Genomic DNA, 22,085 nt, shown 5'->3' with positions numbered 1-22,085 from the left:
TTACCTGCTAATATAAGGCTCCACGGCCCTGCCAGTAATTGGAGCCATGTCCATTGGCATCAGAGCTGGTGTTGACAGCCAGTATGAATAATCATTTCGAGACGCAAAACTACACACGTTGTTGATGTTACAGAATAAGAATGGCATTGTAGTAAATCGCTGCAGGCAGCTGCCGAGAGTGCCTAATAAAACATCAGACTGGGTATCACTTTCAAGGAGTTAAAAGTTATTTTCAGTATCACTGCTACATAGAGATTAGTTAAAAGATAACCTTTGGCAAAAACTGGGCAAAGACAACATAAAAGAGTTACTTGCAAAATGTTTCATAGTATTTGAGAAGTTTTCATTCAGGCAGAAATCAAAGATCCAATAGGCAAACAAATCGTCTTTCTCCCGCCTTTCATACTTCCTGTGGCTCCTTCTAATCAGTCTAAAATCTGACAGCTGGTATAGGTCAGTAGGGATGATGTTTTTGGTTTAAAGTATTCCCAGTTACTCATATAAACATAATAGCTAATTACCAGATAAAGCGTTAGCAAAGATGTTACTTTTAAGATTAAAAAGATAGTGTTAAGCCTAGTGGGCCTAGTCTAAGAGAGAAAGGTGTCAGGCCTACGCTATAATGGAAAAAAATACCAATTAACTCCTAGAAAATTTCCAGACTGCAAGCTTTCAAAAAAATAACATAAAATAAAATAAAGAAATGAAAGATAGATGGGAAAGTACTCCGAAGATAGATGGGAAAGTACTAATTAATTTCTTGCTTCTAGTTCATTCCAAGTATCTTGCTTGGCTAACTCCTTGGGAAACAGACCTGGAGGTACCAACTGTTCCTGGACTGACTTTTAAACAATACCAGGTGGGGGAAAATACTGAAAACTAAGATGTATAGGGGAAAATGTTAAATCCAAGATGTATGACATATGGCTAACTAACTGCAAAATTCTGCTTCTGTACAATGCTTGCTTGCTACCCTCCCCGAATGCACCTGGATAGCCTGTGTCCCAACCAGGATGCAGACCAAGCCTTAAAAACCCGACCCCTTAAGCACTCAGGGCTGCTCTCAGAAACCCGGTGTTGGGACACTGAGGCAATCGCTGGCCAGCTCTTCAATAAAAGGACTCCTCTTTAAATTTAACTTGTTTGGCAGTGTGGTCTTTGTGGAACTCCTGGGCACAAAAATAGGTGGTTGAAGTGAAAATTGTTTGCATTGAAGAGGATGAGCTAGGCTGGCATTCACCAGCTAGGAAAGCGCTTTTTCCAGCCTTTTGCAATCCAGAATAAAAATCAAGATGTGAAGCCAGTTCTGTCTTATTTACTCTCCTTAAAACGTGCTGGCAGACACTCGGGTCGTTTGTATTTAATTTCAGAGAGAAGCACCACATGCTGTTAAAATTTACAATCTGGATATGGAACAACACAACTGGGAGCATTACCAAGGTCTTGTCCATGTGCTCTTTCATTTCCTTGTACAAAAAGAAGGGAAAACCCACTGTAGAGCGGCTCTGTCCCTTCTGGACAGGAAGGAATGGCTGTTGTTTGACTGTGTCGGGTGAAGACAAAGCCTCTTGTCCTGATTGCGGGTTGTCCCGTGTCTCCAGGTCTTCCTTTCAAACCCGGCGATCCATCCAACCCAGGTGGGCCTTCAAAAAACAGATTACAAATGTTGCAACACACACAAAATCTCAAACATAGTATTCTTCAAAATACTAATTTAAATGTGTATATACATAGAAGTTGCCCCCCAAATGTATACATACTCTAAGAAAGGAAACACCTGTGTTAAACTAGTAAAATTGAATATTCAGTATGTACTAGTAACAAAAGATAAATATAAGTCATGTTGAGCACTTGTTATAATTGCAGAAGTCAAACATGACTTGCATATTGCAAGTTTAATACACTTATATTTTCTCTTAAAATGTGTATACCTTTTTGGCACACACCCCTGTGTGTGTGTTTAAACAGTGGTGCCAAATATATACATACATATATCCCCAAATATATATATACATGTATATACACCCAAATATAAAAAGGAATCCTAGAGAAGCATAGCTTATAAAATGGCCAAAACAATATTATTAAATGTTAAACCGTGCCTAGTGCCTCTGACGACAGATATCTGTGTATATCTTAGGAAGGTTCTGAATGCCCCTGTAAGGTCTAACCCAGAGGCCTGCATCTGATAGGTCTTATATGGTGAATGTCTTTTACAGATAAATGATTGGCATCTCCTATAATGTAAGAGAAAAGCAAATCAAGTCAAATATCTAAAACTTGAAAGTCTATTTAAATGGATAATAAAAATTGATTTATACTTTTGATAAATTCAATAAACAATCCTGGAAAACACTGAAAGTTCTTTTTAAAGTTGTAAACTTCTAGGAAGTTTTTGCAAAAGGTAGATGTTGGTCCAGGTATCCAACAGACACACACAGGAATAGCTTATGTTCAGGATGAAACATTTCAGAGACTCCTTTTCAGGACACACATGAATTACTGAATTGTATTCAAGAATGGCATAGTTAAAAGACAGCTTTCCTAAGTAAGGATACTAATTTTCTTTTTTTTTTTTTTTTTTTGCAGTTTTTGGTCAGGGTTGGGCTTGAACCCACCATCTCCGGCATATGGGGCTGGCACCCTAATCCTTTGAGCCACAGGCACTGCTCACTAATTTGCTTTTGTAGTCACATCAAGATTAATATTTTTCTGACTATGTACTAACATACCATTCTGATAAGTAATTATTAGCTGAAGGAAATTAAAATATTTCTCTCTTCAATATCTAGGATTGTTGAGTTAAGGACACTGCAGGGAGGGGACTCTCTTCTTGCCCCTTCCACCTCTTCCTACTTAAAGACAGAAGTCTATGGCCATACTGCCCTGAACGAGCCTGATCTCATCTGAAGACAGACATGCACACTGGTGCTTGCTTATAAACTCAGAGATAGGAGCAGCTGGGCCAGAGGAGTCTGGGAGCAAACCTTACCACCATCCCATGGTTTCCCACCTCTAGGAGCTTGAAGCTGCTTGTTCCTTTGTATTGTCACTGTGCTAAGATTTATTGTCCTTGTTGAAATACCATTTAAAGCAGAGCTCCAAACCACTGCCTGGAAGATACATTTAAATTGAGATTTCTCTCTCTCATGATATGCACTGTGTGTATTAAAATTAATTTGGTTTTCTTTCTTATTAATCTGTCTTTTGTTTCGGGAGAGTGTCTCAACTACAACCTTATGAGAATTGAGGAAAGATTATGTATTTGCTTCCCATTCTCAATAACAGTATTAACCTTTCTGAAAACAGAACACCCACTACTCTTTCATTAGTTCTGCTTATCCTCAGGCTAGCTGTGTGTCAGGCTAAAGATCTGCAGCACATCTGCCCAGCTAAGAGGTAGGTAGAAAGGATAGTGTGCTCCAGTAATTCTTGATTTTACATCTTCCAAATAAACATTTGGTCCTTGGCCTTTGTTCCAATATGAACAACATAAACTAAAAAGGCTAGATTACTCTTGTCATCACCCCACAGCAAGACTTCTCTGTGTATTGAAAGAGCAATTCTCCAGGAAAGGAAACAAGCTGTTTGTTTACCTCGTTCTCCTTTAGAGCCTTTGTTGCCTTTTTCTCCAACTGGTCCAGGAGTTCCCGGTTTTCCATCCTTGCCTGGTTTACCTCTTGGCCCACAAGGTCCTAGGCAAACACCAACATTGCATTGGATGCCATAATATTGGATGAAAGGTGAGGCAGGCCACCCTCCCCTTAACCTGAGGCTTTCCCGGTTTCAGCAGTAAAAGTGCAAGCTGAAATGATTGATCCCTAACTTGTCACCACTGCTTCCCAGGAAAAAATACCCTCAAAATGAACTATGCCTATGTTAAATACAGCAGTTTAAAATTGTACTAACATTTTGATTTATGTTCTTCCAGGACTCACTTTACCCATATATTGATCAAACTCAGCAATACCTTTCTTGTCTCCCAGGTGATTCAGACAAACTAAACCATAATAATTCAGAAGTTTCTTACAGTATGCTAAGCCTAGAGAGAGGGGTTAGTTCAACTTTCAAACACCAATATTTTGAAATATTGCAAAATCATTTTTTCTAATACTTTGCGATACAAAGTATTTAAAGAATATAGCAATTCACAGAATTCAGGTATATTCAGGCAAGCATTTAGCTCTTTGACAGTTATCAGAGGACATAAATATGATAATAAAATACAAAACACGGTGCTCTAAAGTATATTTGCTCAAGTTTATGCTACAAACAATAGTTTTCAATAGATTTCAACATCTTTTATTTGCTGGTTGGGAGTAAAATAAGCTCAGTCCTAAGACTGGTGTGGAAAACACTGTCATGTTCTTAACATTTTCTGTGAAGTTGTATCATTTGTTTCCAAAGCACTTTACAGGTATCTCATTTCCAGCACTGCTTAGTGACCCAAGTCAACACTGCCAGTCCCACACCTAGGTGTCCGGGGGGCCCCGGAGGCCCGGGTTCTCCTTGCATCCCTGGTTGTCCGGGTGGACCAGGTGGCCCTGGACTTCCTGGGAGGGAGATGATCTTAGCTATGCCAGGGTCTCCACGTATACCTGTTGACATAAACACAACAAGAAGAAGAAGAAGCCAGCTTTCCTGATGAGTCCCCCTTTCGTCACGGAGAACAATAGTAATAAAGTATATTTACCAGGCGCTCCTTTTGGTCCAACCAGCCCTGGAGGCCCAGTTGCTCCAGGAAATCCTGGATTACCCTGCTCTCCTTAAAAGAAAAGAAAAGAAATAGTGTGACTCCACTTAGAACAATAGGTTTCCTAGCTCTCCACATTGATGATCAACTCTAAGGGAAAAGGCTGGAAGTTTTGAGTTCTGTGACAATGGCTATAACTTAACTGTATTTATGTGGGTTTTGGCATTTTGTTTGGACCTAAACTATCATGTTTGATTAGTCTAAAATAGGCATTACTGTACCAAGAATTTGTAGAGGAAGGGTTTCTAAGAGTTCTTTTTGTTTGTTTGTTTAGACAGATTGTCACTTAGTCCCCTGGGTAGAGTGCTCTGGTGTCATAGCTCACAGTAACCTCAAACTCGTGGGCTCGAGCAATCCTCTTGCCTCAGCCTTCCATGTAGCTGAGACTATAGGTGCCTTCCATAACACCCAGCTAGTTTTCTAATTTTAGTAGAGACGGGGTTTCGCTCTTGCTCAGGCTGGTCTCAAACTCCTGAATTCAGGAGATCCACCCGACTCAACCTCCCAGAGTTCTACGAGTACAGGTGTGAGCCACCATGCCTGGCCCCTAAGAGTTCACTTTTTGAATTCAGAAACCAATTTACTATTTTAGGTAAAACACAAGATCACATGACAGCCCATGCCATTATGTCCTGGTGAATTATATTGCTTGGTTATGGTTATCTGTGTTCCCATTAATGTCAGGAATTCTCTTGAGCACATATGGAATATTTAGTTTTATGTAAACTAACAAAATGGTAATATTTCTTTCTCAGTCATAGTTTTTGACATAAGTATCATCACTAAGAGTCATTTATTTGGAGAAATACTGTCTTTTTAAGAATCTTGAAATGGTATAGATAATGTTATCTGCTTACTTAGATTTTAATACTAAATATGATATTAATAGAAGAATAATTATAGGGCCAATAATTAATTGGCTACTACACTGTGAATTATCCACTTGATATCAGAAGGTTTGATATTTAATATTAGTATTTTATATTAATTTATATTAGACAATATTGAGGACTGTATTAATATTTACTTATATACACCAGAAGAAGCCTAAATGGTTTTCCCTTATGAATAAAAGTTTCCAAATAAAGAAGTACAAAGTTGTCAGAATTGCCAGCGACGGTCTTATTCTCTAAGAGTATAACGGAACACATTCCATGGAACATATGTCTAAATAACTGATTTTAGGAGTCTCCCCTCTAAATACCTCTAAATATTTCACCAGAATGGTTTCTTCTTCAGTGAGCCCTTACATACTTTTTATATCTTAGATATCATATTCTGAAATGGCAGAATATGATGACAAGTGCTGGGTATTAGGAATTGTTGGGCGGTGCCTGTGGCTCAGTGAGTAGGGCGCCGGCCCCATATGCTGAGGATGGCGGGTTCAAACCCAGCCCCAGCCAAACTGCAACCAAAAAATAGCCAGGCGTTGTGGCGGGTGCCTGTAGTCCCAGCTGCTCGGGAGGCTGAGGCAAGAGAATCGCGTAAGCCCAAGAGTTGGAGGTTGCTGTGAGCTGTGTGACACCACGGCACTCTACCGAGGGCGGTACAGTGAGACTCGGTCTCTACAAAAAAAAAAAAAAAAGGAATTGTTACTGGGCAGCCTGCCAGACTTCACCAGCCAGTGTCTCTTGAGGCTCCCAGTAATCCATGGCTTTTATTTATTTATTTATTTATTTTTTAATTTTTATTTTTTCATTTATTTATTCTTTTTTGCAGTTTTTAGCTGGGGCCAGGTTTGAACCCACCACCTCCAGTACATGGGGCCGGCGCCCTACTCCTTGAGCCACAAGCGCCACCCGGCTTTGATTTATTAACTTGCTCTTTTAAGAATCAATGGTCGATAATCCTAGGACCCTGGGAGGCCAAGATGGGTGGATTGCTTGAACTCAGGAGTGCAAGACTAGCCTGAGCAAGAGCAGGACCATAGGCCGCCTGTAGTCCCAGCTACTAGGGAGGTTGAGGCAAGAGGATCACTTGAGCCTACAAGTTTCAGGTTGCTTTGAGCTGTGATGTGGCAGCACTCTACCGAGCGTGACAAAGTGAGACTGTGTCCCCTCCAGAAAAAGAATCAGTAGTTGAAAGTATTGAAAAAGTTCTATTTTAACTCTACCTTGTCCTCCCTGAAACCTGGGAAGTTTTTCTTCATGTCAATGTGGCTTTGTTATTTAACATCTCTGTAGTCTGAGAATAAAGTCCAGGCCACACAAAAATAATACCCAAGGAATTAATGAGCTAAGACAATGAATCAAATATTCAAAACCTTACTTCATGTCATAGTACATCATGGAAGACTTGAGAACCAAATGCTTAACCTGAAGTTTAAATTTATGTGTATGAATATTTTTAACTTAAAACCTCCCCCAAATTATAGAGTTTTGCTTTTGGATTAAAACTATAATACAGATGCCCCATAAAAATGTAAATGCATAAATCTGTGTATAAAAATTGACTCATTCAGGCGGTGCCTGTGGCTCAGTGAGCAGGGCGCCAGCCCCATATACCGATGATGGTGGGTTCAAACCCAGCCCCGGCCAAACTGCAACAAAAAAAATAGTCTGGCGTTGTGGCAGGTGCCTGTAGTCCCAGCTAATGGGGAGGCTGAGGCAAGAGAATCGCCTAAACCCAGGAGTTGGAGGTTGCTGTGAGTTGTGATGTCATGGCCCTCTACCAAGGGCGATAAAGTGAGACTCTGTCTCGGAAAAAAAAAAAAAAAATTGACTTATTCTCCCTCCACTGATAGTTAAATGAATGACATTTTAGACTTTTCAGCCTTTTAAAAATTATGAAGGTGCATAGCACATGCATATGGTTAAACGCAGCTCAAAACAATGCATTAATAATTGGTGTTGTTTCCATCCCCCATCAAAATCCTCAGAAGTAGCTACTTTAAATTGTTTCTGTTTTTAGTTTTTTGATAGTTCCATTCTTAAGTTACAGTTTTAATTTTTAGGCCTTATAATGAGGTCCTAGTTGTATTAACCCCAGCTAGGGGTTACAACTAGGTCCTAGTTGTATTAACCCCCAGCTAGGGGTTATGCTTAGGGCACACAAGCATTCAGTAAATTCAAAATATGAATCATGATTATTATATTTGTGTGTAAAGAGTAGTGCACAGAAACAGTACCTCTCATGCCTGGAAACCCATAGAATCCAGGATCACCTCTGAGTCCCAGAAGACCTGGGATGCCTGGTGCTCCCTGCATGTCAAATAAAAAGGAGCAGAACCATAAACAAATTTCAAAAAACACAATATTCATGGCAGTTTATTTGAAAGCAAATAGGTGTAACATCATGATGAGAATGAGCTGAAGTTGACAGACATTTTTATCTTCAGTCAATTGTTTCACTTACCTATAGATCCTCTGGACTATCATAAATAAAATGAAATAAAATGAAATGAAACAAAACCCTCCTAAGCCCAAGAGCAAACATTCCTCCTAATGTTAGTACGTGTTGTTTTTGGTGTTGGATATAATTAGGTACTGAGTAACCTAAATGGAACTGTCCAGTAATTGGGAAATTTTCAAGAAGAATAGGCACCATATTGTCAAGATAAAAATTCTAATTTGCATTTGTAATTCTTGCAAAGGTGATGCTGTTAGGTAATTGCCCCAGAAAAGCCCCTTCCCCAGAGAACCCCTTCCTGCTTTCAACAGATCAAGACTAGCCATCTCACTCTTAAAGTTACAGCTACCTGCTGAAAATTTCAAACTTATGGCCTGCCCCTAATGGCTCTTCCCGCCAGAGCTATAACTCCTTATTGGCTATTCTACCATCCCGTCACCATTCTAAGACTTCCCCTAACCGAACTTATATAAAGGTGAGCTCTCGCTCTAGCACTCTCTCTCTCCCTCTCTTCCCCTCTTCCCCATCTCTCTTTTCTCTCCTCTCTTTTTTTCTCTTCTCGCTCTTCTTTTCTCTCCTCCTTGGTGCTGCTCTGCAGCATCCTTCCCTTGCCAATAAAGACCTTTCGTACAAGTCTTGGTGGTCTGTGAGATCTCTGCCAGTTGAGTGCCTCCCTTTCATCTACTGTTAGAAACGGGATCTAATTAGGAAACGCTGCCAAGGGTAGCTTCCACACCTTCTACAGGGTTTTAGCTCCTGGAGGCTCCCTATCCTCTTCTTGCACTCCCGGCACTCACCACCACATTGGCTTGTGTCCATCCGTCAAGGCACTCTAGCCAGTCTTGGCCTCATTCAGACTTGGTGAGTACCCTTATGGGAGCAAATTTTCTCTAATTGTGGGCTGGTTGCTTACATTCCTGGCAATTCACCCATTTCTTGAGGCTTGAGTTCCCTATTCCCATTGACCTTGCGTGGCTTAGCCCAGGGCTTCCACGCCTTGCACAAAAATTCCTGGCACAGGTCTCAAGCTCTCCTCGGCCCCAAGGGTCTGACACTGATCTGGGGTACAATGACTACTGTCCTAGACTGTGTTCTCATCTTCATGGCCGGCAACAAAGCAGCAGAGACGTCCGCCCTTCGTCCTGGTCCTCACGTGATGCTGCTCACGCTTTATTCCTGCTACAAATCGCCATGGATGCAGGCCATTCTACCCCATCTAACTCCCCCTTGGGGTGCTTATTACGCCACCTGGTAGAATTAGGATTAGACTTAAAGCCAAAAAAATTAATTAAACTCTGTACCCAGGTTTGGCCATTTTACAAACTAGACAACCAAAGTATCTGACCAAGCTATGGTTGATTTAATTTTTCTTTAATTCAAAACTTATATAACTATTGTGAGCACCCTGGCAAATAGAATGAGGTCCCCTATGTTCAGGGCTTCTCATATCTTAGAACCAAGCCTCATTTATGTTCGGGTGATTCCAAAATTCTTGTAAGAAAGGGCTCTTCTACTCTCTATCTCCCTGAACCAAACCTATTTGACCCGGCAGATGAACTTCACAGCGCAAGCAAGCGGCCACGTTCCGATCTGGCTCTGCCACATTTGGCTCCTCCCTCAACCACACAGTTGCCTCCACTCTCTGTCCCTCCTGCTTCCCCATCAACCAATCTGAGCTCATCTCCTAACTCCTCCCCTCCAACTAGACCTCAGAGTTCTTCCCTGTGGTCTCTCAGTCCACCGCTGGCTGCTCCAAGAAACACTTTTAGATCTCTTTACCCCTTCCTTCCTCCAGCTCCTCCATATGATGGTCCTACAGTACCACCATGTAGCAATGTAGACAAATTAAAACTAATTCTACTACATCCACTACTCATCCTTCACTCCCCTCCAGTCCCCTCACCCAATCTTGTTCCTATTGATCTTCAGAATTAGAGGGACCTTTAGCTCCCTCTCACTTCCTGGCCCTTCTCCACGAGGTAACTAGAGTCTATGATATCATTTCTGTTAATGTTCTTTTCCCCATAACTAAACTCACACACCTTAAGGTTAGACTAGGTTCCTTTACTTCTAATCCTTCTCATTTTATTCAAGAGTTTCAATTTATTACAATGTCCTATCAACTTACCTGGCATGATGTTTTTGTTATTTTAGCTAATACCCTAACGAGTGCAAAGGAGTGTGGGAGAGGGCAAAAGAGGCAGCAAATCAATTTCGTATGTCAAACAATGAGCATCCTATAGGCGACACTGCGGTCCCTAACTCCCAGCCGGATTGGAATTATAATAATACTGCTGGGGAAAAAAGTAGAGACATTTTTATTACCTGCATTCTTTGCAGACTTAGAACTTCTGCCGAAAAGGCTATCAATTATGATAAATTACGGGAAGTCATACGAGATAAGTCTGAGAATCCTTCAGCTTTCCTCCAATGCCTTACTGAAGCTTTTGTTAAGTATACTAACTTAGATCCTAAAACAATAGATAGGAAAAACGTTCTCATGACTTATTTCTTTAACCAAAGTTACCCCAACATCAAACTTAAGCTAAGCGCTTGGAGCACAGACCCCTGACACCCTAGGCTGTGACCTTAGCCACAGTCTTTAAGGTTTACGTGGGGCAAGATGATGTTTTCCGTAGAGAAAATAAGAAATCTCAAACCCAAGATTATCAAATGCTAGCTCAAAAAATTACAAACAGTGTCATCATTCCTAACCTGCCTAAGTCATCAGGGGCCAAAGGCCGCTTCATAACTCAACCACCTGGACCATGCTACAATGAGGTGAAGAAGGCCACTGGGTATGACATTGCCCCAATCCCAGACCCCCGCCAGGGCCATGCCCTCTCTGCAAAAGAAAGGGCCACTGGAAGGCTGACTGCTCCTTGGCCCAGAGAGGACATGGAGCCAGCCAACCTGGGGCACCTACAGCAGACTTGTTGGGCTTGCCTCTTCTGAAGACTGACGAGACCCTGGCTTCTCCCCACCAACAAAGATCACCTCTGCGGAGCCAAGGGTAACCCTGATGATCGCCTTCCTATTAAACACAGGAGCTAGCTTCTCAGTTCTTAAAAAGTTCTGTCGTCCTACCTTCCTGTCCCCCACCTCTATTGTCGAGATAGAGGGTTTTCCCACTGTCCACGTCAAACTGCTATTTTACACTGCATGATTGGCAATTTCTCATTTATACCTTCCTTTTTGGTGCTGCCTTCTGTCCAGTTCCCCTTCTGGGACGTGACATACTTTTCAGATTAGGTACCACCCTCACTTTTGACCGTAAATTGATAGATGCTGACCCAGCATCCTTCTGCCTCTCTCTGCCTCGTCCTTTCCCAAGCCACCAAAGACCCGTCGCCCTGGCCCATTCCACCAGAGCAAGTAAATCCTAAAGTTTGGGATACTAAAACCCCCTTAATTGCCTCCAACTCTCCAATTCTTGTTAAACTAAAAGACCCCTCTGTTTTTCCTTCTCAATGTCAATATCCACTTCCCCAGTCTAGTCTCCTGGGACTTCAACCTATTATACAGGATCTCCTAGAAAAAGGGTTTTTACAACCTGCCCACTCACCGTGTAATACTCCCATACTAACAATTAAAAACCTAATGGCACCTATTGCTTAGTACAAGATCTAAGACTCATCAACTCTGCAGTCACTCCTGTACACCCAGTAGTCCCTAATCCATACACCCTCCTATTAACCATCCCACCTCAAACCACTTATTTCTCTGTACTAGACCTCAAAGATGCCTTCTTCTCCATTCCCTTATACGCTGATTACCAGAACCTATATGCCTTCATATGGACTGACCCTACTTCTTAGACTTCTTCCCAACTTACTTGGACTGTACTCCCCCAGAGATTTCGTGACAGTCCCCACTTATTTGGCCAGACATTATCACGAGACCCCCAGTCCTATGATCCCTCTCCTTCAACCTTGGTTCAGTATGTCAATGGCCTCCTGCTCTGCAGTCCCACCTTACATGACTCTAAGCGAGACACCTATTCCCTCCTTAATTTCCTTGCAGATAGGGGATATCGGGTCTCTCCCTCAAAAGTTCAATTATTCCAACAAGGAGTCACTTACCTTAGTGTCCTTTTGTCCCCAGGCTTCAAAACTATTACCATAGACAGAAAAAGCCTTCCTCATAACTTTCCTCTACCCATCACAAAACAAGAATTCCTCTCCTTTTTAGGATTAGCTGGATACCTCAGAGCATGAATTCCCAACTTTTCTCTCCTAGCTGCTCCTTTATATAATGCTACTCGAGGTGACCCTCATGAGCCTCTCCTAACCTCCATTTCCACTTCTTTTAAATCTCTACAGCGTGCTTTATTAGTAGCGCCAGCCCTCAACCTTCCTGATCTTTCTTGACACTTCCTCCTATATGTCACAGAAAACCGTGGGTTTACTCTCGGCGTGCTTGGACATCAGCTCGGCCCCACCTTTGCTCCAGTTGCTTATCTCTCAAAACAATTGGATCACACTGTTCGAGGTTGGGCCCCATTGTCTCAAGGCATTGGCAACCGCAATTTACAGGGGTCCTCAAACTACGCCCCGTGGGCCACATGAGGTGGTGTGATTGTATTTGTTTCCATTTTTTTTTTTTTACTTCAAAATAAGATATGTGCAGTGTGCATAGGAATGTGTTCATTTTTTTTTTTTTTAACTATAGTCCGACCCTCCAACGGTCTGAGGGACAGTGAACTGGCCCCCTGTTTAAAAAGTTTGAGGACTCGTGCGCAGGAACTCACTTTTGGTTCCCCTACTATTGTCTTATCCCCTCATTCTCTATCTGATTTTTTGACATACAAAAATCTTCAAACCCTGCCACCATGCCGTATTCTTAACCTTCAAACCTCTCTCTTATCTGACCCATCATTATCTTTTAACACGTCCCACACTAAATCCTGCATCCCTCTTGCCTACTCCCACTGACTCGTCACCCACTCACGATTGCCTTCAAACACTAGTGTCTCAAGGGAGACACTCTTCTCCCTTGCCTCTCCAACATACAAGCAGGACCTCTTCCTCATACTGATCTCCTCTGGTTTTCAGATGGCAGTTCTTTTATGTATAGGGAAACTTGTAGAGCAGGCTATGCAATTGTGTCTTCCAATGAGATCATGGAGGCACACTCTCTTCCCTCTTTCACCACTAACCAACAAGCAGAATGAATAGCACTAACCAGAGCCTTCACCTTAGCACGAGATAAATCTCTCACTATCTATACTGACTCTGAGCATGCATTCCACATATTATTATCCCATGCAGCTACATGGAAAGAGTGAAGCTAATGTAATACCAAAGGTAACCCTATTCTTAACTCTCACTTTATTATCAAACTACTAGAAGCTTCTAAATTGCCTAAGGCTATAGGCATTGTTCATTGCCATTCAAATCAATCTAACCACTCACCTATATCAAAGGGTAACAACTGAGCCGACTGTGCAGCACATATGGCTGCTCTCCAACACTCATCTCCTGACACCTCCTCTCACCTCCTGGCTTGTTTTTGCGCCTATTGCTGCTACAATAAAAGAAACAAATCAACCTCCCACTCGTGACCTCCTCATCTATCTCCAAAAGTTGTTTCACCCCAACACTCAGACTTTACTACAATTTCTCAAAGCTTTCTTTCCTCTCTCACAGATAGATTCAGAATTTCTAAATCAACTTACATCATCCTGTGAGATCTGCTAGCGCTCCAACCCACAAACAAAGTCTCACCTCCCACACTTTCCAATTCACCAGGCTAGGGGATTTTGGCACACCAAGAGGAATGTTTTTTCTTTGTTAATGAGTCTAAAATCATCACTAACAAAGTTCGATCACTCCAAAAAAGGCTCAAACTCCAAAAAAACAATGTAAATCAGAGTCATCAGACTTGTCCTCTTGGTTCACTCAAAACCCACTCTGGGTTGTACTTCTACCTCTCCTCACACCTATAGTTGTCATCTTTGGGCTGGTGGCTGTGGCTCCATACATAACTCATTTTATTCAAACTCAACTCTCAAAGTTATCTCAATAGGTAACCACTCAGTTGGTGCTCCAAACCTACACCCTAAATACAGCTCCCAACCTACAACAAAAAGAAACTGTTCTTTGTGAATGGACTACACTCTACTCCAGGCCACAAGACTTTCCTGAATACCACTCGTAAACAGCCACAGTTAAAAGGGCAGTCTGAAAGCAAAAAACTTACATCCTCCCAGTGAAAAAAATCATAATTGTCCTATAGTTGGCCAATTGAAACTACTCGCCCCTCTCAGCAGGAATAAGCTACAGAAGAGACAACTTGAAGTCCCCTATCCCAAGGCCAACCCCTATTTTTAACTTATCAAGAAGGGAGGAATGTTAGGTAATTGCCCCAGAAAAGCCCCTTCCCAGGAAAGCCCCTTCCTGCTTTGGACAGACCAAGACTAGCTGTCTCACTCTTAAAGTTACAGCTACCCGCTGAAAATGTCAAACTTATGGCCTGCCCCTAATGGCTCTTCCCACCAGAGCCTCCTTATTGGCTATTCTATCATCCCGTCACCATTCTAAGACTTCCCCTATCTGAACTTATATAAAGGTGCACTCTCGCTCTAGTACTCTCTCTCTCTCCCTCTCTTCCCCTCTCCCCCCCCCCACTCTCTTTTCTCTCCTCTCTTTTTTCTCTTCTCGCTCTTCTTTTCTCTCCTCCTTGGTGCTGCTCTGCAGCATCCCTCCCTCGCCAATAAAGACCTTTCGTACAAGCCTTGGTGGTCTGTGAGATCTCTGCTGGTCGATTGCCGCCCTTTCAGAAGCAGTTCTTGTTGAGCCCTGGCACCCAAGCATTGTTCTAACTAAGCCGGCAGAGCTCTAAGTCACTCTTGATCAGGGTGGTGGGAGAAGTAAAGTGTTCAAGGATAAGAGTGTCAGGAGGTTATCAGGAGAATTTTTGACAGGCATCTTTGGAAAGGATACATTGTTCTGAGGCAGGACGAGGGGCTCCCTTCTTAGGAGGCTCACACGAATCTCTTTTATAGTTAGAGATGCTCAAGGGGAGCCGTAGGAGAGAGGAGGAAGCTATATGGTAAAATGTATGTCAAATCTCCTCTCATACTGTTCTCTAAACTGAGGCAAAACTATTACTTAGAATCAGTGAGCTAGATGTCATGAAAAATGCCAAGAAAAAAACTGACTTTTGAACCAACTGTGTTTGGAGCAAGAAGACCCAGGAAAGAATAGTCCTATTGGTTGGATAAGATGGTGGGAAAGAGAGAGGGGGAGCCAGGTGGCTTGCGCTTGTAATCCTAGCACTCTGGGAGGCCCAGGGGGTTGGATCGCTTGAGGTCAGGAGTTTGAGACCAGTGTGAGCAAGAGCAAGAGCCCATCCCTACTAAAAATAGAAAAACTTAGGCCAGAGGATCCTTTGTGCCCAAGAGTTTGAGGTTGCTATGAGCTGACACCACGCCACTCTACCCAGGGTGATAGAGTGAGAGTCTGTCTCAAAAAAAAAAAGAGGAGAGCAAGGCATAGGGGCTCATACCTGTAATCCCAAGGTAATCCCAGGGATTTGGGAGAGTGAGGTGGGAAGATCATTTGAGGCCAGGAGTTCAAGACCAGACTGGGTGACAGAGTGAGACCCTTTCTCACAAAACCAACGAACAAAACCCAACACTCTGGCTCTAACCTCTGACTGTTCTCTAGAAGCAAAGGTGAATGTGGAGAAGGACTTGGTGCCAAGCCCCACCCTGGCACCGGGAGGGAGGCATTCTTTACCAGGAGAGAGCTGTTAAGGGTTTGGGGCCAGCTGAGATATCCATCAGGAATTTTCTTTCAAATGCAAATACAGAAGTCTGTGAATGACTATGAAAGCTCCCGAGGATTTAAATAGAATCATGTTTCCAAAACGGACTTTCCACATTCCAGTGCCTTGGAAGGACTTGAGACCAGAGTTAGCAACTTTCAAAGAACCATGGAGAACACAGGAAGCATGTGCAGACTGGATATCACAAATAATGTCATTTTTCAAAAAATACTTTTCAAAAGGTATGTTCTAGAAACCAAATACCAACTGAGCTTGAGAGCTTAACGTGTTTTTTAACATGTTAAAAGTACCTCATTACCCATCACCAGTGAGGCCAGCAGAGGAGGAAGTCTGAATTACATCACAGATGTTCTGTATTTACATATGAATCCTCAGCACAGCTCTCTCCACCACGTCTTTGTGGACAATGTGGCTGGTGCACAGCACAGCCAGGATGGATTGAAAACTTGGTGAATGGTTAAATCAAATGGCAGTTCATTCAGAAATTAATTAATCCAACTTGCAGAGAGAGAACTCCGGGCACACAAAGCTGCTTTGTGACTGTTTCTCGAATAAACAAATGATGTCCTGCTTCTTAGTCTAGAAAACTAGACCCTTCTGGTTTAATCCCTGCTTAGCCCTCCAACCTCCCACTGAGGTGTGCTGGTTCCCACCTGGCCTCCAGTAATGGACCCGTGTGTTGTGTCACACACACTCATCAGAAGGCTCCCTTCCTCCCAGCTCTCCCTACTTTTCTTGTTTTTCTGGGTAACCTCTACACATCTTTCAAGACTTCAGCCAGGCACCATCTTCTCCGGGAGAAACCTTTCCTGAGCATCTTCCCTCCACAGACTGGATTAAATCCTGTTCCTCTGTGCATACACAGCCCTCCACCATTCCTCTTACCACGCAGTGCAAAAACGTCTTGTCTCTGTATCTGTAGCCTTCACCTTACTGTAGCCTCCTCTGGGACAAAGGACTGTGCCTTTTTATTTTTCTATCCATTCATACGGAGCAGACCTCAATAGTGATTGCTGAATCACACTCATCCATGTAACATCTGTCTACAAGAATTTTATGTAGCTTTCTGCCGGACACCATCTTCCAGTAATTCACCAAAATGACAAACGCAAAGGGGAAGAGGAGAGGCACCCCATACAAGTTCTCTAGGCCTTTTAGAAAACATGCAGTTGTTCCTTTGGCCACATATATGCGAATCTACAAGAAAGGTGATATTGTAGATATCAAGGGAATCGGTACTGTTCAAAAAGGCACGCCACACAAATGTCACCATGGCAAAACTGGAAGAGTTTACAATGTTACCCAGCATGCTGTTGGCATTGTTGTAAACAAACAAGTTAGGGGCAAGATCCTCGCGAAGAGGATTAATGTTCGTATTGAGCATATTAAGCACTCTAAGAGCCGAGATAGCTTCCTGAAACGTGTGAAGGAAAATGATCAGAAAAAGAAGGAAGCCAAAGAGAAAGGGACCTGGGTTCAACTGAAGCGCCAGCCTGCGCCACCCAGAGAAGCCCCTTTGTGAGAACTAACGGAAAGGAGCCTGAGCTCCTGGAACTCATCTCCTATGAATTCATGGCATAATAAGCATACAACATAGCACACAGGAGTACTAGTGGACCCATGTTTTTTAGGCGCAAGAACCTATTTATTCCCCATGAGCTCATGGCATAATATGTGAGCAGCATAGCACACAGGATAACCAATAGTCCCCATGTAACAGTGATACAAGGTGCTGGAACCTATTTCCCACGAGTTCAAAAGTCAATCAACACTTTGTCATATTCAATGGCAAGGTGCCCCCCTGAGCTACTGGAACCTCTTCCCCTATGAATTCATGGCATGGTAGATACAAATAATAGCATAAAAATGTTTCTTGTTCATTCACTACAAGTGTGGGGGTTTTTTCCCCCCAAAGAAGTATTAAAGCAAATTTTAATGTGTCCTAAAAAAAAACAACAACAACAGAATTTTATATAAACAGAAGAATCAGCTCACGAAACATGCTGCTACAGGGGATCTGGGGAAGAAGGCGGAGGTCTCAAGGGAAAGGGTATAAAGAGAGAGGTCTTAGGCTGGGTGCATGGGCCTAAATGAACAGGATGTTGTCTAAGAAAGATAAATGTCAAAGTTCTGCATGCAAGTCTCACAGAAATAAATAACAACGAAAAACTAGAGAAGAAAGACTGGAGAAAACTTCATAGGTGTTTATGAAGTGCAGGCACCTGGGCTAGCTGCCCATAAACTCAGTGTGGAGACAGGCTGGGCAGCCAGATGGCCCTTGTTTTGTTTTGTTTTTGCAGTTTTTGGCCAGGCCTGGGTTTGAACCTGTCACCTCTGGCATGTGGGGCCAGTGCCCTACTCCTTTAAGACACAGGTGCTGCCCAGTGGCCCTTATTTTTAAAGGTAGATTCTGGAAATCAAATACTGAGAGGTAGGATTCCTAAAATGGTGATGTTCAGGGCAATAGACTCTTCCCTGCTCTGACCACTCCCAGGAGACTGAGTTCTTACTTCTGGAGGGTATTCATCCCAGGAGCTACATTTTTAAGGGCTATGTTGACAAACTAGGGTGTATTCAGGATAGAAGCAAGGATGATGAATGGTTAAACCAAATTTGATATTTATACAGGAAGAAAATAACTGGAAATAAAAGGTGCTATTTAGAAACATTAGAAGGTACGGGGGTGGGTGGGAAATAAAGACACAGGGTGGTACAGATAGCTTCGAAAGCCTATTAAGAGAGGGAAAAATGACACTGTCATTTGGAATGATTCCAAACCACTTTTCAAGGTTCCGGTTCAGAGTCGAAACAAGTAAGGGTCAGGAATACTGTCAGCATGGGTCCCATAAAGACCAGTGTCTAGAGGCCTCTGGGAGGCCTGGTCTTTCCAACTTTTATGATTTTTTTTTTTTTATCTCCTGAACTTTCTGGTCTCTTGAAACACACTGCGGGGGTGCATTAAAAATTGTAAATTTCTGCTGCCTTCAGGAACATCTGATCCCAGCCATTGTTTAATGTTCTTGTATAAATAATAATAATTATGTTAACAACATATAACAGTTGTAAGTCATTATTATATTAATAAGTCAGTAAGTTCCCATACTCACCGGATGACCTGGTAGTCCTCTGTCTCCTGCAGGTCCAGGTAGACCCTCTCGGCCAGGCTGCCCCATAAAGCCTTTTTCTCCTTTTATGCCCTTTACATGACTCCCTGGAAGTCCGGGGGGACCCGGTTCACCTGAATTCACAAAAAACCTGTCAGTATTGTCAGTAAGGGAACCAGGAGGGTTCTGTCAGGGATAATTTCTAACCAGAGTACAAACCCTGCACCTATCATCCCTGTGACCATTTTTACCACCCTCCTTCCCTTGGGGCACGTGATGGTAAAGCCAGAATGAGAGGCGGCCGGTGAAGCACCTGGCGCGGCCGGGATGACTTCCCTCTGATGAGAGTCTGTGAGAGCAGGTCTGGGCCTGCTTTCCCGGAGCCCAGCTCAGTTCCTGGGGCAGTAGAGCTCCCTAAATTCAGGCTGATGCAAAACCCTTTTTCAGGTTTGTTGATTTGCTAACAACTAATTTCTCCAATAGACCACTCAACACCTCCCACAGCGATCCTGCACTCTGTGAGAGTGGCTGGGTGTGGAGGGAGGGAGAAACTCAGAGGAAAGAAGGAGGAAGGAGGTAGCGTGAGGAGGCGGTGGAGAACTTCTGGGCTCACACGGGACTTTCATTCTTTTATACTGTTGAAAGGCAAGCCCTCTACCTGGTTCTCCTCTTGAGCCTGGTGGACCTTGATTTCCTTTCAGGCCAGGGATGACTGCGCCAGGCAAACCTGGTGGCCCTGGGAGTCCTCTGATGCCAATGGGCCCTCGAAGCCCCACATCTCCCGTTGGCCCTTTCCTGCCCGGGGGTCCAGGCAAGCCTGGGACTCCCATGTCTCCCTTGGCACCTGCAAGGAAGAAGGCCCTGTAGTTGGAATTATAGTTTGTGGTTATCTTTCATAAGGAACCTGTATTTAAAAGCAGTAAGATTCAGAATACATATTTTAAAAAGAGGCTAGGAAATGAAGTCTAAGTCTATAAAAACTGAGTGGAGACTCAGTTTGCCTCCACTTAGCCATCCCATGTTGGCAAAGTCACTTCAGACCCACTAACTATTTTAAGTCTTGGTTTTCTTGTTTTAAAAATGAAGGTAATGTCTGTCCTAGCTCTCTATAAAGCATGGTCTAACTTCTAATGTGCTATGTAAATGTAAACCACAATTTTAAGATCTGATAAACTTTTAATTGCAGTAATATTATTTAATCACTGATAATTCAGTAGAGCATAAAAAGCTAAACTTTGTAGTGCCAATTTGTATATTTGAAGTGCAATCTAACTATACCCAAAAAAGAAGCAACAAGATTGCAACCCTTGGGTGGCGCCTGTGGCTCAGTGGGTAGGGTGCCAGCGCCACATACCAACGGTGGTGGGTTTAAACCCAGCCCTGGCCAAACTGTAACAAAAAAATAGCTGGGCATTGTGGTAGGCGCCCGTAGTCCCAGCTACTCAGGAGGCTTAGGCAAGAGAATTGCCTAAGCCCAAGAGCTGGAGGTTGCTGTGAGCTGTGACGCCATGGCACTCTACGTAGGGCGACCAAGTGAGACTTTGTCTCAAAAAAAAAGATTACAACTTTTATTGTGTCTTCCGGGAGGGAAAAATGTGGCAGAAAATTTGAATTTACCAAAGAACATCACAAAAGATCATAACTTAAGGCTCAGTGTCTGAGCTCAGCGGTTAGGGCACCAGCCACATACAACGGAGCTGGAGGGTTCAAATCCAGCCCAGGCCAGCCAAACAACAATGACAACTACAACCAGAAAATAGCCAGGCATTATGGCGGCCAATGTAGTCCCCCCTACTTGGGAGGCTGAGGCAAGAGAATTGCTTAAGCCCAAGAGTTTGAGATTGCTGTGAGCTGTGATACCACAGCACTCTACCCAGGGCAACAGCTTGAGACTCTGTCTCAAAAAATAAAATAAAATAAAAATAACTTAATATCAATATTTTTACACCCCCTAAACTTTAAGAAATTGTACTTTGACATTCATAAATGAAAAGCACTGTAGGAATTGAAAATAATATCTTCCTTCTCTTTTCCATCTCTGTGTGATTGTAGAAATAGTAAACAGCATAAAAATAGGAGGCAGATGTGAAGAGGGACAGGGAGAAGAGGGAATGACGTTGACGGCTCAGGGAAGGGCTTGGGAAGTTGTTATGTCGTAAAGACCTAAGGTGATGATAAAAATAAAATCAATGAATCTTGCCTAGCTCTGTGTCTATGCACATTGTTTAGCTTTCCAATACCAGTAATTTCTGCTTTTCAAAGAAAGTGTTCCGCTCATTCCAAGATCCTCAATGCTGATTTTTTAAAATTTATTATTCAATTATAGCTGTGTACATTAAAGCAATCAGGGGGCACCATACACTGGTTTTATAGACCGTTTGACATATTTTCGTCACACTGGTTGACACAGCCTTCCTGGCATTTTCTTAGTTACTGTGTTAAGACATTTATATTCTACATTTACTAAGTTTCACATGTACCCTTGTAAGATGCACTGTATGTGTGATCCTACCAATCACCGTCCCTGATGATTTTGTATGAGAATGACCTGAAGTGCCACGATGTCTTGGATTATATGTTCCATGTTCGTTAAAATGATGACTTGCTCTGCAATATGATTTCTTCTTAGGCTTCTGGAGAATAAACTAATTTAAAGAATTCATACCTTCCAAGTCTCAAGGAGACTTCTCCATATTTAGTTGTCCTAGAGGGACTGAGGGGCAGAATCATTTACTTACATAATTAGGCTATTTGTTACTTTTGAGGCTTTATTATCTCAGGTATGACCACCTTACATCACAAATTATTTCCAAGTAGAAGCTAGTATTGCTGGGGCAATGGCTCAGGCCTATAATCCTAGCACTCTGGGAAGCTGACCTGGGAGGATTGCTTGAGCTCAAAAGTTTGAGACCAGCCTGAGCAAAAGCGAGACCCTGTCTCTACTAAAATTAAAAAAATTAGCCAGGCATCTTGGTGGCAGGCACCTGTAATCCCAGCTACTCAGGAGGCTGAGACAAGAGGATGAATCATGTGGAGCCAGAATTTGAGGTTGCTGTGAGCTAGGATAAGGCTAAGGCACTCTAGCCTGG

At 42.8% G+C, this 22,085-nt stretch overlaps 1 protein-coding gene across 4 annotated transcripts in view; it reads right to left on the bottom strand.

Moving 5' to 3' along the window:
- COL4A3 (collagen type IV alpha 3 chain) overlaps positions 1-22,085 on the bottom strand; it is a 176,609-nt gene that overhangs the window by 3,768 nt on the left and 150,756 nt on the right. For all 4 annotated transcript variants that reach the window (XM_053598282.1, XM_053598283.1, XM_053598284.1 and 1 more), the window contains 8 exons: positions 19,655-19,840; positions 19,000-19,130; positions 7,881-7,953; positions 4,694-4,765; positions 4,473-4,598; positions 3,597-3,695; positions 1,437-1,643; positions 5-182 (listed from right to left, as the gene is read on the bottom strand). In XM_053598282.1, the coding sequence (XP_053454257.1) occupies positions 5-182; positions 1,437-1,643; positions 3,597-3,695; positions 4,473-4,598; positions 4,694-4,765; positions 7,881-7,953; positions 19,000-19,130; positions 19,655-19,840 (1,072 nt within the window). The remainder of the gene's footprint in view (positions 1-4; positions 183-1,436; positions 1,644-3,596; positions 3,696-4,472; positions 4,599-4,693; positions 4,766-7,880; positions 7,954-18,999; positions 19,131-19,654; positions 19,841-22,085) is intronic.

The sequence above is a fragment of the Nycticebus coucang genome, chromosome 7 (assembly GCF_027406575.1).
Source record: "Nycticebus coucang isolate mNycCou1 chromosome 7, mNycCou1.pri, whole genome shotgun sequence".
Lineage (NCBI taxonomy): Eukaryota > Metazoa > Chordata > Mammalia > Primates > Lorisidae > Nycticebus > Nycticebus coucang.
The sequence above is the reverse complement of the archived record's forward strand: the minus strand, read 5'-3'. Positions and strand labels throughout refer to the sequence as shown.